Genomic DNA, 16867 nt, shown 5'->3' on the forward strand with positions numbered 1-16867 from the left:
CTTTAGATCTTAGCAATATCCCTCACTTGGGACTTGACATATGTGCCTCAACCATTTTACAAGATTATCTTCATACATGTTTTCCTGAATCTAATAACGTCCAGGAAGAAGTTCAGTTGTTAGAAACCCATCCTCTGGTTGATGTGTTTTACCCAGGCTATGATACCCAGATTGATTTTGTTTTCCCACCTAAAACTTTTCTTCCAATTGTGGGAACGTTTGAATTTGAAATGTATCAGTTATTGAGTTTTGAACCTAAGCCTAAGTACTTTAGGAGATTAGAAACTACATATTTTCTTAAGAAAGACCACCACTTTCATTGCGGTCAACTGGTTGAGTCAAATATGATTGACTTCGAGGATCCTCAATTATTCAGGTTATTATTATGTGCTTCTAAATTTTTCCAGACCTTAGAACCTGATCTTTCAAATCCTACTTATGAGGAGGTGCAACCAGTGAAAATATTTTATTTAGACCCATTTATAGAACCTGAACCTGAACCACAACTAGATGTAGTTATCTTAAATAGGAAACTAGGCAAGGGTGTGCTATGTTTATTCACTTTTTTGGTTTGTTGCAGTTTCCTTTTATCTGTGGTAACATTATTTGACGCAGACGACCCACAGTAGTTTCGGCTATTGCTATATGATTTGAGGTGACTAATTCGTTCTTAAATCTGACTGAAGACGTTAAACTTAGCACTTCTTGGGAGGTAACCCATGCTCATGCAACACGGTAATATCTTTCCTTAACTCCATTGCTTCAAATGGTAACAGTTTCTCCTTGTTCATGCTTTTAATTTTATCTTTAGAACATTGAGGACAATGTTAGATTTAAGTTTAGGGGGTATGGGAGAAACTTTTTAGTTTCATTATTTAACTCCGGAGCCTAGAAATTTATGCCTATTAAGGATAGAACTAACTAATCTAAGTGAATGGAAGCATCTTGGTCGTAGGAGTTAAGGAACCAATATGAGTAGATGGAAGCATCTAAATAGAGTCTATTCAAAAAACCACAGAGCTCAGGTGTTAGAAATAACATGGTAGTTTCGCCATATCTCGCTGAATCCTTTTCACCTTCTGTTTTTATTTTATTTTGTTTTTAAAATATGTTTCTCTAAGTGATTTGGTGGGGCACACACATCGAGTTGTTACCACCGCCGGGATGAAGTTGAGTGATTGAGTTATTTTATGAAAAAAAAAGAAAAAAAAGTTGAAAAAAAAAATCGAGACCAGACCATCAGACCAACCGGAATAAATTGTTCAATAAAATCATGCTAGCTGAGTTGATCTATAATTAGGGTTACATACCACTGGTTCCCTTGTATATGTGATATTAGTCAGACCAGTATCTCAGTCCATTAGGATAGGTTCATCTTGGCAGTGGCCTTCAGACAGATATGGGAAACACCATTCACCTACGTTTTCTCTATATCCATCTTCTTAATCTATTCATGTGATTTGTTTATTCCGAATATTGATCTCCATAGTGAAACTATCTGAGTAGAGCTCTGTCACTTATATATGAATTTTAGTATGTGAGTGCAAACTCGTGTACATTAATTGGAATTTTGCATCAGGGTACTTCCTTCTGTAGTCAATGAGAGTATGCCAACCAAGGAGGTTCTTTAGTGCTATTCCAAGGTTCTGCATAGATAGCTAGGGTTCGGAGTAAAGGTTTTGTGGATACACCCCTGGTAAACCCTCCCGAGACTATAACTCGGCCACTAGGACCACCTAGGGGTTTAAAGGCTTGTTGCACACGCTAAGTGCAATCGCGATGCCTGCGACAGTGAGTTAGGATTTTATTTTCTAGATTTGATTTGCTCGAGGACTAGCAAATAATAAGTTTGGGGGTACTTGATAGACGCATTTATGTGTCTACTTTGATATCAATTACGTGCATTGTTAGTGCTCGATTTTGTACTTTTTTGGCTTTTTATGTTTTTGTAGAAGTAAGCTTTTGCGGCTAAATTGGCCCGAAAAGTGGTATTTGGACCTCCGACAGAAATTACTAAAGGCACCCTCAGTTGGATAAGGGCACCCATATGATAGCTGATAAGGGCACTCTCGGATTGGATAGGGGGAACCCTTTCTTCACCAGTTCAAAAGTTCAGTTTTGGCGGGAAAACTGAACCAGTCACCTGCGTATTTTCTGTTTGAATTGTGGAAGAGACTTAATGAGATTTAATCGCTGTTTTCGATTAGGATTGACTGGATTGGGCCAAACAACGTTGGTATGGATGATTAAATGAACTATATTGGGATGGATCATTGATATGAAGTCAAACAGAGAAAGGTATTCATCGGGTTTCAATTTAGGAGATTTGGACGAGATTGAGCCGGAGATCAAGGAAAGGTATTCATCGGATTTCAATTTAGAAGATTTGGACGAGATTGAGACTGATATTTTCACGGTAATGATTTGGTATTACCCTGTTACATCAAAATAGGGTAGGTAGTGGTTTCATAATCGGAAGGAATGAATTTTCTAAACTTATTTTGATTAGGTAGGGAGTAAGCTATTTTCGGAAAATTTCCGAGTTTTATATGGTACTTACGCGGAAGAAGGGAAGATATCTTATTTGCTGGATTTGATTATGTCTTAATAAGGATTTTTGAGGAACCAGAAGACGCGTAAAGGAAGATTGCAAGTTGAGATAAACTCGTGACTTGAAGAGAAAGTCCGATACTTTCTACCCAAGGAGACAAGCTTATTTTTGGAGATTTAATCTATCCGCTATCTATATATAGGGCTCTAGTGGTCACACAAAGGTTGTCGAGAGTTGGGGGTGGAGCAGAGGCAGAGAATCACACTGCAGGTGGAGTTGCAACAGCAACAAGAGAAGGAAGAAGAAGAATAAGAAGCTGAAAAACAAAGACGCCCAAAGTATGTCTCAGAGGCAGTCGTTAATCAATAGCAGAAGGACATAGTCGCTGTTTAGTATTAGTTGCGAAAGACTTCCAGAAACTGTTCTCTATCTTTTTTAGCTGATTCTTCGTAACAGTCAGTCTGTAACGCCTATATAGTGTTGCAAACTGTCAGTGTTCTATAATTTCTTCAATACAAACACCTTTTGAGCCATGTTTCTATCTTTTGAGTGTGTTTTGGGCATGATGAGCTAAACCCCAACACTGAGATGACGGAGGAAGCCTTCTTCACAATAGTTTGGTACCTATATTTGATTCTTTATGACTTTTTGCACTTGATTCAATTGATTTATGATTTTTACTAATTATTTGTGATTTCGCTTGATGGCGTATGCTTAGACGTAAGAGCTTTTGATATACCATACTTGTGATTTACATCTAATATTTTAGAAATCTACCTTGGCAAAGAAATAGAGTCCATAAAAAGAGCTAGAATTGTTGTGAGTCATTATATGAACTAATTAAATGTGATTAATGGTGGAACCCGAAGTCCTAGTTCCTCTCCATATCGTGACAATCTTGTATATATATTTTCTTTATTTTTATTTTTTAATTCTGAAACCAAATCTTCACAAGTCTGAGAATCGAACTCTATTTACCACTATCAAAATTACATCACTCTTCTTCCGATGTATCGCATGACCTCTTCTTCGGGTTGTTCCCTTTTGTGTCGTGTTGCACTTCTATCGTTTGTAGTATTTCATCCGAGCTTCTGGCATGATGTACCTTTTCTTACAGCTGTATCGCATCTCTTCTGATTCTCATTAAATGCCTAGTTCTATTTTTAGTCTTGACCGTCAGTATAATTTGACCACTCCTTACACGCATCCTTCATGAGGCTAAGTAGAAGGCGTTTTGGTTCTCATGTAATCACTATTCGGGCATGATTCGGTGTATCCTTCGTAACATCTTATCATGAGATCACCTCCTGTGATGCTTACACGTGGCGATTGGCTATTTAGCCCTCACAACGCAACTACCATACTATAATCCTAATCCGAGAATTGACTTTAGTATACTAAAATCAATATATAGTTTTATGTGTCTAACATTCACAATAAGCTTGAGATAGAAAAATTTGCGAGTCCGACCGAGCGATACTCTAACAAATATGAATATGTTATTCTACAAATAAAGAAATATAAAAATGTACGCAAACATCGTTAATTCGCTTACGCTATTACAACAAATATCTTCACGTGCACCATCGCTTATGGTAACTGAAACTGAAGTAGAAATGAGTGATCACGTCATCCCAAAAGGATGCTCTACAGAAACATATATGACTCTCAAGTAATCACTAAAATGTTGTATGTTTTTAAAAGAATAACAATTTAAGGAGACAAGATGTGTGGATTAGAGGATGAAGATGTAAACACATATTCTTTCGTTACTATGCAAAGAAAAAAGGTTTTACTTCATCCAATCCTCCAAAATATCATGGTGTATACAAGAATCCATAATACTGAACTTCTTACCATGGGAATCTAGTGGTCTTAACAAGAGAAATAACAAGATTTGGAAGAAACTACCACATGTAACTTAATAATTTGACTCATATGGGGGAAAGAAATTCAAGAACTTTCGATGGAAAATATAGATCTGCTATTGATGTAATTTTAGAGATTAACGCCAACTTAGTGTTGTTATCATCTAATGACATAAGATTTCACTTGATTCATATTAATTGTATTTTGTACAATTGGGAGCAATTTTAGACTGAGTATAAATCTTGTAAGTCAAGTGACGATATCATTAACCTTTTCTTTATATAACGTTTTCTCAAAAATAAAATAAAATAAATAAAGATTGACGTTAGTGGCACTGAAACCTCAAAAATCCACCAGATAATATGGCCAGACATGAGATACAAACCTAATTAGGAGTGAGCATGGTCCGGACTGGGCCTTCCACATCTAATCCCAATACGTAACATATTTTAAATTTTGCATCCACATTCAATCCAACATCCAACAATTTTTTTATCTAATAGATGCAAAGATGGACAAATTGCATATGGATCATCCAGAGAACCTTTTTTTATGGTCAAACTTTAAAAAACTAACAAAACTAACTTGAATTTTCCTCTCACGTTCAAGCCCTAAAAGTTTGATGTACTGTTAAAATACTAAACTGACCTCATATTTTATAAATATCTTACAAATTTCCTTAATTTAACGGGTGTGAATGTCCAACGAATTTTTAAGACTTCACCTGCACTTAATCAAAACAACTCTATATCTCAAAATATTGCATCTGAATCCAATCCATTAATGAACTATTCGAGCATCCACTCATAAAAATGCGGTTGAGCGGAATCCGATCCGCGGATTTCTATGATCATGGGTTGGGCCTATGCTCAAATTTACCTAATAAAGGTTTTTCTAAACCCGTGAGCGTACCCATGGGTTGGACCAATGGTCCATATTTTCAATCCGGTTTTGTATATCATCTTTCTGTCTCTCTCTTCGAAATCTCTTTTCGAAATCCTACTAAACAAAACGAAAGAGACGAACTGAAAAAAGAAAACCTCACCCCCAAAATCTCTCTCCTTCGATTTCTAGGGTTTTCTTTGCCCTAATTCCATCATCTCTTATGATAGTCTTCATCAACACTATATCTCATTAGATTCAACTATATTATTCATTCTCTGATCTTCAGAGAAGCTTTTCCTTCCTTTCTAGGGTTTTTTTTTCTTTTTCTTTCGGGAAAGAAATTTGAATTGTATTAGTTCTGATTTTTAGGGTTTTTGGTCGGATCCTCGATCGGTTTTTTTTTTTTTGTTTTGTTTTGTTTTGTTTGTAAAGAAGAAATGGAACAACAAAGATTAAAGCAGCAGCAACAACTGCAACAACAAGCTCTAATGCAACAAGCAGCTTTAATGCAACAACAACAGCAGCAGATGTATCATCCTGGTGTTATTGCTGCTGCTATGTCTCAGGTTGGTGATTTTTTTGATTTTGTTGTTCTTTTGAATTTAATGCGACCATGAACATGTGACACTATATTCTTGTCGGATATTAATTGACAATTAAGAGAACAGTATGGCATTGATTGTGTGAACGTTGAAAACCTAAGTTAAAAACATAGAAAACAATCTAGTACACTACAGTAATAGTAGCAGTGAAACCAAGCAGCATGAGAAAACATGAAAGTTTATGTTTTTTTTTTTGTTTGGTTTTGATAACTTGTGTGAACCTAGGTTGTACCTAAGTTAAAAACATAGAAAACAATCTAAATACTACCAATAATAGTAGCAGTGAAACCAAGCCTCAGGAGAAATCATGAAAGTTAATATTTTTTTTTATTGTTTGGTTTTGGGTACACCGTACATGTGTGTTTTTATCACTTGTTCACTATTGTTTCACCCTTTCTTTTCTGGCAAAGAAAGGTGTAGTATTTAATTGGGAAGGGAAAACTGTTCGAAAAGAATTAGGCTTTCCCTTCTGTGTATCGTTGTTAGCTCCGTGAAAATCTTTCGCCTCTGATTTACTCTGCAACGGTGCAACTATTTTCATATGTATGTTCTTCAAGATCAAGATGTATGTCATGCAGCTACTTGAAATTTCACATTTTGTTATCAATGGGAAGAAAATGGGTACTTTAAGGGGATCAGTTTTCACCATATTGTGTGTCAATTGTGTACAGTTTGTGTGTTTGTCATGGAACTACTTAAAGACTACCATAGAAGTAGTTTCTTCAGTCAAAACTTATCAAAACAAATCTTATCAAGTTCAACTGTTTCAACAAAAATGTATACGGGCATACTAGTGGAACTGGTCTACGGTCAAGATACGTATCTTACGTGACCAATAATATTAACATCAGACATTTTTTTTTTTGCACCTTTGGCTTGATCAAGTGTGTCTTACAAACTTGATTCTTAATTCATACTAAGACTTCTCTTTTTCTTTGTACTACATTTTGCAGATGGAACCAGTTCCAAGTGGAAATCTCCCTCCTGGATTTGATGCAGCTTCTTGTCGCAGTGTGTAAGTTACATGTCAATATAGTTTTTCTTAAATTTGGTTTTTTCTTTTTACGATTATTATATTTCGGAGGAACCTTCTGTAAACTAGTTTCTGCAACTGATGATGGTATGATACCTGAGTCCTCATTTGCATCATTGGTTATTGGTTTCTGTGTTTGGTATTCTAGGCCTTGAAAATTTGACTTGTAGTTGTTGTAAGTTTGAGTTAGCTATGCTCTTTCAAGACATGCACCTGAGTACTTTCTTGATTCTTCTTGTTCTGTGATTCAGATACGTGGGCAATATACATGTCAACGTCACCGAGAGCCTACTCGCTGAGGTTTTTCAGAGTACAGGCCCTCTTGAAGGGTGCAAACTTATAAGAAAAGATAAGGTGTGTTATCTGGAAATCATCTGTAGGCCCTCGTGATTAGCTTTTCTTTCTGATATTGCTGAAAAAGGCCCATGCGGTTTTTGTTTCAAGCTTCGTCCTGCTGATCCATTTTTCACCCCTTCATTATTTTTAAATTGCTCTATGATATGTTCTGCAGTCATCATTTGGCTTTGTTGATTACCACGATAGGAGGTCTGCAGCTCTAGCAATAATGACATTGCATGGGAGGCAGCTGTAAGTTGGCGTCCTGTTTTGTATTTATCACGCAACGCCCATATGCTCAATTTCCTAACTTAAGATTGCTGCTATTATGTGTAGCTTTCTTTTAACTCTTTGGTACTTTAACTCATCTGCAGTTATGGTCAGGCTATTAAAGTAAACTGGGCATATGCTAGCGGCCAGAGAGAGGATACTTCAGGGCACTTCAACATCTTTGTAGGCGATTTGAGTCCTGAGGTTACTGATGCGACTCTATTTGCCTGTTTCTCAGTCTTCCCCAGCTGCTCGTAAGTTGTAATCCAGTTATTTTCTTGTCCATCGATTTATTCTTTAACTGCTTGAGGATTGATGTATTGGTGAAATTGATTTCAGGGATGCAAGAGTTATGTGGGACCACAAAACCGGGCGATCTAGAGGATTTGGTTTCGTTTCTTTCCGCAGCCAACAGGTACTACTCTTTTTGCAATCACTTTTTAAGATTGATTTAAGATTGATATTCACTTGAAGAACCTGGACTGAGCTAGCAAAGATTTGTTAACCCTCTCTTATTGTATTTGATTATTTACAGGAAGCCCAGAGTGCGATAAATGACTTAACTGGTGAGACCTTTTTTCCCCTCTAATTTCTGGTATATCATTTGTGGGTATATTATATATTGTATCTAATTTCCGACCGCGTCTTTCTAGGTAAATGGCTCGAGAATAGGCAAATTAGATGCAACTGGGCTGCTAAAGGAGCTACTTATAACGAAGAGAAACAGAGTAATGAAAACCAGAATATGGTTGTACTTACAAATGGATCCTCAGGTATCTTGAATTTCTCCTAAACATTATTAGATTTGGGTTACTCACAAATCTGCCAAGTGCAGAAGTGCTGCATGATCTTCAGTGTTTAGACTAGTCTAGTTGGTTTAACTTTCCTTTTAATCTCACTTGTTCTGCAGATGGAGGTCAAGAAAATGCAAATGAAGAGGCTCCTGAAAACAACCCAGCATTTACTACTGTGTATGTAGGCAACCTAGCTCATGAGGTAATGAAACAAGGAAATTTTAACAAAAGTGTTGAGACAATGCATTCACCTTTATAAATCGAAGACAGTTTTGTTGACTCACGTTTTGGTCATGGATATGTTACAGGTTACACAACCTGAACTTCATCGTCAGTTTCATATCCTCGGGGTTGGGGTTATTGAGGAAGTACGCATCCAGAGAGACAAAGGGTTTGGGTTCATTAGGTTCAATACCCATGAAGAAGCAGCCATGGCTATTCAGATGGCCAATGGGAGGATAGTCTGTGGAAAATCCATGAAGGTATTTCTGCACTCCTCTTTATTATTGATATTGTTCATCTCTTAGTTATTGCTATTCTTCATCATGGTATGGTCTCTTCTATAGTAACTAATCTAGGAATGTAAGTAATATTATAAGACTAAGGGACAGACAAACATATTCATTTTGGTTCCCTCCCACACCTCATTATTCGGATGGTTACCAAACCATCTACTCTTGGCACATTTCTTGGATCCTTACTGAGTATTGAGTGGAATACTGTTGGTAACAATAATATCATGTACTTGTATATGGGTTGAGAAACAAAATATTAGAGTGTGTACTCAGAGAAAGCTGAGTTACCTTCTTTGAAAACTTGAGAAAATTAGATGGAGTACTTAGTTGGGAACTGGGGCAAAAACTTGTTTCTTCAAATGAGTAACTTCTCACTGGAACAATCACCGACTTGTTTCATACTTTTAAATGACTAATTTTGTGCTTGCAGTGCTCATGGGGTAACAAGCCAACTCCTCCAGGGACTGCCTCAAATCCTCTGCCTCCTCCTGTCACCCCTTACCAAATAGTTCAAACTCCGGGTATGAATCAGGGTTATTCAGCAGCAGATTTGTTGGCCTACCAACGCCAACTTGCCATGAGCCAGGCTGCTGGGTCTGGTTTATCTGGACAAGCTCTTGTTCAAATGGCTGGCCAGCAGAATCTAGCTGCCCAGGCTTCCATGGGTTTAAACTCTGTTGGGTCCCAGGCAATGTATGATGGATACGCCAACAACTCATCTGCCCAACAGATGATGTACTATCAATAAGGTCAAAGAGGGTCATCTCAGGGCCTTCTCATTTTGCTGGCATGTTGACATTAGATTTTGGGTCTTGTTATTTCTCTTTTCTCAGTTTATTTATCTTTGTTAGATTTTGCTCCATATGGCTGGGTTGTAACTGATGAAAAGTTGTTTTTTCTTTTTTCTTTTTTTGTACTTTTGGTGTTTTTTTGTTGCTTTTCTTTGTTTTCCTTGGGAAGTTTATAAAAGGTTTAAGTTCTGTAATATGTCATTATTATATACGAGTAGAAATCCACTTGCTCTGTCTGTGCTCTTATTATTTCCTTGTGGCTTTTGCTTTGAAGCCGCCTTAGAACTCTCTTATATGGCCCAACTGTTTTGTAATCTTACTGTGCCATCTTTTCTTTCATCCTCTTTATTTCGAGAACATCAGAGGCCTATCATTCTGAAATATACTGCATTTGATGAATCGGAACCCTTTCTATTTCGCTGAACACAAGTATTCTTGGCCAAGTTAGTTTATAATACAAGTGGTCAGTTTGCTAAATCCTTAACCAGGAACTCGGCCTTCTATCCTCTGTTCCCGGATCCGTCACATGCACCCGGTTTATATACGACTACGGCAGATATTTCCGCAACACAATGTCCAACATATCCTAATACGACCGAAACCAGTTCACCCCTTAATCAGAGAGAATGGATAACACATCAACAGACGAAAAGCATTTAGGGTTTCTTGTCTTCAACAGAATGAATCACCAACTCCAAATTCACCTCAAAAGGTAACACATTTCTCTTTTTTTTTTTTTAGTTCAGTTCAATTCTCTTTCTTATAGTAGAATCAAGTCTGAAATTTTGAAACGAAACACAAAACCCAGACTCAAATTTCCATAAAATGGTAAACACAACATTATTTAAGAGAAAATTCTTCTCTTTTTTCATTTCTGAGGATAAGCAGCAATAGGATAATGTTAATCTAGTCCCAGATCCTCTGTGCAACTTGGGTTACGCTGTTAAGGGAGGAGATTAGGTTCATTGGCCCTTTCTCCCTTGGGAGTTGGTGTTCAAGTTGAGTTAAGTTCATTGGCAGAACATCAAAGTTAACTACTGTTTGGCTCTATTGCATTATTTGATTGAATTGCACATTCAACATGGAAGTATTAATATGTATTTCTTTTGAACCGAACAGATAAATTATCCTTGGCGAAAGAAAAGAAGTGAGGGTGAATTTGATAATGTTGTTAATTTTGCATCGGCAATTCACATTTTGGGTAAGAAAAAAAGGCCTGATCTAGCTAAGGAACTGCTTGTCGAAATAGAATCTGAAGGTTATGTACCTAGTTGTGCTACTTTGTCAGCTCTGATGCTGTGTTATGTAGATAATGGACTTGTATCATATGCCAAGGCTGTATGGGAAGAGATTATAAATAGTTCATTCGTGCCAAGTATTGAAGTAATCTCTGATTTAATTGATGCATATGGAAATTTGGGTTGTTATGACGAGGTGTTTAGGATACTGCGTGATGTGACTCTGAGGAACTTTAATTCATCTTCCCAGGTTTACTCGTTGGCTATCTCTTGCTTTGGTAAACGAGGGCAGCTAGAAATGATGGAAACCGTGATTAATGAAATGGTTTTGGATGGTTTTAGAGTGAATTCTATCACGGGAAATGCCATCATTAAATATTATGCGGAGTATGGTTGTTTGGAGGAGATGGAAACTGCCTATGGTAGGCTCAAAAGATCTAGGATTCTTTTGGAGAGAGAAGGAATTAGAGCAATGGCTTCTGCGTATATCAAGGAGAAGAAGTTTTATAAGTTGGGGGAGTTTTTACGGGATGTTGGTCTTGGTAGGAGGAACGTAGGAAATCTTCTGTGGAATCTCCTTTTGTTGTCTTATGCTGGTAACTTTAAAATGAAAAGTTTGCAGAGGGTATTCTTGAGTATGTTAGAAGCTGGGTTTTCTCCTGATCTTACTACATTTAATATACGGGCGATGGCATTTTCGAGAATGTCTTTGTTTTGGGATCTCCATTTAAGCCTTGAACATATGAAACATGAAAAAATTGTCCCGGATATTGTGACTTATGGGTGTGTGGTTGATGCATTCTTGGAGAGAAAACTCGCAAGAAACTTGGATTTTGCTTTAAGCAAAATGAATCTTGATTCTTCTCCATTTGTTTCAACTGATCCTTTAGTGTTTGAGGTTTTCAGGAAAGGTGATTTTCATTCAAGTTCAGAGATACTTTTAGAATCCAAATGGAAGGAGAAATAGACTTACAGGAAGCTAGTAGCAATCTGTCAAGAAAAAGTACCGTAGTAACCAAATCTTTTGGAATTATTGAGAGGTGTTATGTCGGTTCATAGTTTTCGAATCTGGTCCAGTTATCATCAGGTATTCGAGAATTTATATTACAGACTGTTATGAAATTGTTTTTCTTGCACATATTTTGCAACATGTTCAATGTATTGAGTGGTAAGCGGTAACACTTGATTCATGTTTTTTTTTTCTATTTGCAGAAAAATGGTTACATGAGAAAATGGCTTTTGATCAGAATCTATAGCTGGGAAAAGCGAACCACTGTAAGTTTACTTTCTCCAAAGCAAATTGGTGACATGTGCATTCAGTAATCGAGCGTTTGTCTTGTCTCATGAAAGCCTATCAGTTCTTTCTGCAAAGTATCTCAATATTTCACTTTCTTACTTTATAACACAAACTTACTACTGATGATAACTCGACCAGATTGGAAAAACAGTTCTATATATATATACATGTTTTTGAGCTGAATTCACCTCCTTGCCTTCATATCCTATATCTAGTGTGAAAGAAAGGCTGCAAGACCTTAGTTTTACTTACGCTTCTGACCCTGTAAATGCAAAAACAATATTTAGCACTCTGGCCTTCTTAATAATATAACATCGTCAAGTATTGGTTAAAGTGTTTGTAGAATTCATACTTGACTGCTTTTCTGGTAAAGATGAGTTGCTTATCGAGCTATCAAATCCTGATGATATTAAGTGAGGGTCGCTCATCACTTCCTGCATAAGTTTTTTTATTGTAGTTATTAGTATATCATAGAACAACTGGTAAAGTTCCTCTAATACTAGTACTCGATTAAACATTCTCAACTCACCTGGTTCGTAGCAATATAACTGTTGTTCGGTGAAGCATTTGCACTTCCGGGGATCATGTTAGGCATGCAGTCATCAGCAAGCGATCGCAATCTTTCAAGCTCTGGTAAAATCACCTTTGCAAGATCAGGACGGTCTTTTCTCCTCAACTCTGCACACTTTATCGCTAGGTTAGCATAAGATAAGGCCTCTTCCATAGGCCAATCAGTCACGGCTGGGTCCAGCATATCAGCAAATGTTTCCTTCTCTATAGACTGTTCTACACGATGTGTCAGACCCATTGGTGGTTTGGCCGTGATTATTTGTAAAAGCATGATACCTAGGGAGTAAATATCTGATTTTATACCAAGCATTCCTGTTTGTTGATATTCAGGATCGATATAACAAAAAGTTCCCGCCGTCGATGTTATTCGGTATTGTGTAACACAATCATTCACAGAAGGAGGGACAAGTCTAGCCAAGCCAACATCAGCAATCTTGCTAACATAGTTGCGATCCAGTAAGATGTTGCCAGGTTTTAGGTCTCGGTGCACTATTGGCTCCGGTTTTGTCTGGTGTAGGAAAAGCAATCCAGTAGCAATATCTGCAGAAATTCGAAATCTCAATTGCCAAGAGAGAGGTGGTCTATTTCCTTTTCTGAAGAGACAATCATCTAAGCTCCCGTTAGCCATATACTCATAGACTAGACAACCATACTCTGGGCAGGCTCCCAAGAGGAGAACCATGTTAGGATGCCGAATGCAGCTCAATACTTCAACCTGCATTGGAATATTGGAGTTCCAGTTACGTCTTCAAACTTACAAAAACCTTTGTAACTACTTCAATTTTCTAATTTGTGATCTTAGCAAAGAAGTTTATGGGAGCCATACCTCCTGCTGAAACTGTGATCTTCCCTGAGCTGCATCTGGTCGAAGTATTTTAATGGCAACCTGTGTGTGATCGAGATGACCTTTAAATACAGGTCCATAACCTCCTTCTCCAATCTTTCGAGCTTCATTAAAATGGTCTGTTGCTACCTCAATCTCCTCAATTGTGTACTTCCTGTACCTGATATCAGATTTTGAAAAAGTTTCAAACATTTTCTTCTTTTCCTGAGCTTCTTCTAGTGCTTTCATCTCTGCACTAACTCTCTTCCGTGCCTCCAACTCTGCAACCCTTTGAGATGCTTGAGCAGCCTCCATTGCTGCCTTGCACTTTGCTTTCTCTCTCTCTGCAAGCACTCTCGCTGCTTCTTCAGCACGCCGTGCGTCCTCCAACCTCTGTTGTTCTTCCATTTTCCAGCGGTGAAGCTCTGTTGCCTTTATAGTGAAAATCTCATCTGAGTTGGACTATATGATAAATTAACGACGTCAAGAACCAAAAGAAAACTACCTTCTGTTGTGCAGTGAGGGCTTCTTTGCAGGCTGTGCTGTACATGTCCATTGTTTGCTTTAGCTCTAGCTTTAGTCTCCTCATCTCATTATCCACATCATCCTGCAAGTTCAACAATATTAAACGTGAATGGACTGTTCAGAAGGTTTGAAATATCATATTTATGGGATTCAAGTTATCGAGCAATCATCTCAGCTTTCTGCTGTGCTTAAGACAAATTTGTCTTACATTATTTTGTGAACTATGTGAAAACCCACTCTCCTGCGAAGCCATTGAGAACCCGATTGACTTGCGTGCTGATTGCATCGAGTCAAAACTATAACCTTCATAACTTGGTGTACCCGAGCTGGTGGAATATCTTGAGTTTCGATCAGTATCCAGATGGTCGTAGAAAGAAGGGAACATTTGGTCTGTGCTTGGTCTACCAGAAGAGCTCACAAACGATATATCAGTTTCTGGTAATGAGAAATCAGTGTACACTTTTCCATTCATACCTCCCCCTCTCGCGAAAGGTGACCTATATTACAAATAAAAACATCTCAGTCTTTTCACAAATTGGAAGGCAAACCATGCACATTAAACGTGACCCATTTATTTAACTAGTTTGTCCTAAAAACAAAGACGAGAAGAGAAGGAGAAAGTTTAATCTGTCGTGGCTTACTTGATGGAGTCCAGGTTTTCAAGCACTTTACGAGTCTCTGGTTTCGTGTCTGTGGATGGTGATATTTAATAATTTTAGAATTTACAACATGAGATATTACGAGTAAGATGAGTAAGATCACATGTGTCATTTCTTAGTTTATTTTTTCAGAGTTTTCTTACCTCTTGTGCTAGTATCTCTTGAGAGTGGTGGTTCATGGTCCGGTATTTTGGTCATGAATGGGGGTAGGGCAGGGGCTGGCCGTGAGGCAGATCGTAGGGATGACATCTTCCCTTTGGAGATAATATAAACAGTACAGAAATCTGGTGCTCCCTTGGACACACTGTTTGCAACATCTGTGTTTCTGAACCTCCTGTGAACAAATTGTTTATTGTTATTAGATCTAAAATATTAAGATTTGTCAATAGTACTTCCCTTATTTTATCCTTATAATTTTGTTTGGTTGCTCATCCTATCTAATACAATCTTGTGCAAATTTGTATTTGGACTGTCCAAGCAGAATAAAGAACTTAGCAGGAGTAGTTACTTGAAAAACCCGCCCTTTGAGGAAGCACCGACGACTAAATTTGCAATTGAAGAGTGGGCAACAAACTCTGTTATTGCTTTTGCTATATCTGTGGCTTCGAGTGTTATATCTTGGCATTGTATCTGAGACAAAGCATTAGATTCCGAAGACAATATCAGGTTAGAACTCAGAGGTTTCCTTTTTTTTCTCGTTTGCTTTTAATATGCAGTTTGTCAGATAGATGTAGAACAAAGATAAGTGAGTACCCACATCTTTTCGTGAACAAAAGACACGGAAGGGAAGGAAAACATCGTTGCTGTCCAGCGCTCTTCTGGACGATATTGTTACTTCGGTGCCGTCCGACATAGTGGTACGACCTTCCGCTGCATTCCTCGAACAATATAACAAAAAAAATATGATTATTTATCAAAGACAACAATTTCTTACATAGGAGGGACATCGTCATCAATTTGATACATGAGGTTACATAGTGATCTCTAGGGCCAACATAGGGATGCATCAAGTGCTAAAATTTGGTGACTAGAACATGCTAATAGATAACCAGTACCTAGTATGATGTTACGTAGGCAGTCTGTATTTGTAATACCATGCCGGATGCGCGTATACGATCTTGTACTAAAATCAAACAGATCACATTGTACAAGGAGCACAACCCATGTATGTATATGCATATAGATTTTCCAATATATATCGGTACTAATCTAAAACTTGTTTATTGATCTCATGCATGTAAAAAGTTTTCTGATGAATTCAGTTTTTAGGTTCCGTATCAGTATGAGAAGATTTAGTGTTCAATGGTGCAAAATGCATGGTACCATGATGAGATGAAAAAGATAAAGAGTAATAGAAAGATGAATGTACCTTGTGCAGAACGAGAAGATGGTGGTTTGGGATTGACATGAATTAAGAAAATTGATTGACCCTTTGTAACAAGATGATCGGCGGCCCATTTGAGAGCTTGTTGGCTTGATTTATCTCTGTTTACAGCTACTGCCACAGACCCATTTCCTGCACCATCCTTCTTGTCACTGCTCTTTGATAACCACATTTCTTTCTTTCTTTCTTCGTTTCTCCGTCTTTTTGGATTGAAAAAATTACGTTGTTTTCTGTCTACAGATTCAGACTTTCTTGTTTACCTTCAAAGATGAATTTCAGAAAACAAACAGAAGGGAAAGAAACACTCTCTTTCTCAAACTTGTTTTTACAAAAGGACTCTCCATTATTTGAGGACAGTTTTTCTATTTTGACCATTGATTTTTGTCATACTATTTTTGGTGTAAATGATTACTTGCTATTATTCGGGCAATGAGGTTGTTTAACCCCTTGAATGCCTTTTCACCGTGTGGATCATCAGACTAAACACCTGAAAAAATTATTGGGGTTGGAGGTCCAACTATTGGGCACCCTAGCTATCTTAAACCAGAAGATTTGGCTAGTATGGACGCTCTCTCCGTACTTTTGATTATGAAGCATCTCCTATATAGCTGACACATCATTTTATTATTCTGGCCGGAAAAAATTTAGTTCGATTTTATTTTTATGTAATGGAAATACACTACAATATCAATTAATCACAAATCGGCAATCTACCCTAAAATTAA

The 16867-nt window shown here is 37.5% G+C and overlaps 3 protein-coding genes across 3 annotated transcripts; 2 read left to right on the plus strand and 1 right to left on the minus strand.

Annotated features, from left to right (window-relative positions):
- Positions 1-5427: 5427 nt before the first annotated feature.
- On the plus strand, positions 5428-9895 carry LOC113300002 (oligouridylate-binding protein 1-like). Its single transcript, XM_026549133.1, has 11 exons — positions 5428-5871; positions 6861-6922; positions 7192-7294; positions 7452-7528; positions 7651-7800; positions 7886-7961; positions 8082-8112; positions 8200-8319; positions 8457-8542; positions 8649-8822; positions 9286-9895. Exons 1-11 carry the CDS (start codon positions 5743-5745, stop codon positions 9601-9603), a joined length of 1326 nt encoding a protein of 441 aa, XP_026404918.1. The 5' UTR covers positions 5428-5742; the 3' UTR covers positions 9604-9895.
- Positions 9896-10205: 310 nt separating this feature from the next.
- Positions 10206-12159, plus strand: LOC113300003 (pentatricopeptide repeat-containing protein At3g42630-like). Its single transcript, XM_026549134.1, has 3 exons — positions 10206-10358; positions 10766-11971; positions 12097-12159. Exon 2 carries the CDS (start codon positions 10940-10942, stop codon positions 11849-11851), a length of 912 nt encoding a protein of 303 aa, XP_026404919.1. The 5' UTR covers positions 10206-10358; positions 10766-10939; the 3' UTR covers positions 11852-11971; positions 12097-12159.
- Positions 12089-16553, minus strand: LOC113300001 (U-box domain-containing protein 52-like). The gene is made up of 11 exons (XM_026549132.1): positions 16128-16553; positions 15516-15628; positions 15267-15388; positions 14902-15092; positions 14741-14789; positions 14308-14596; positions 14080-14181; positions 13578-14006; positions 12711-13466; positions 12534-12615; positions 12089-12443 (listed from the first exon to the last, which is right to left on the minus strand). Exons 1-11 carry the CDS (start codon positions 16312-16314, stop codon positions 12430-12432), a joined length of 2334 nt encoding a protein of 777 aa, XP_026404917.1. The 5' UTR covers positions 16315-16553; the 3' UTR covers positions 12089-12429.
- Between the last annotated feature and the right edge of the window lie 314 nt (positions 16554-16867).

Source organism: Papaver somniferum, chromosome 7, assembly GCF_003573695.1.
Source record: "Papaver somniferum cultivar HN1 chromosome 7, ASM357369v1, whole genome shotgun sequence".
NCBI classification, from domain to species: domain Eukaryota; kingdom Viridiplantae; phylum Streptophyta; class Magnoliopsida; order Ranunculales; family Papaveraceae; genus Papaver; species Papaver somniferum.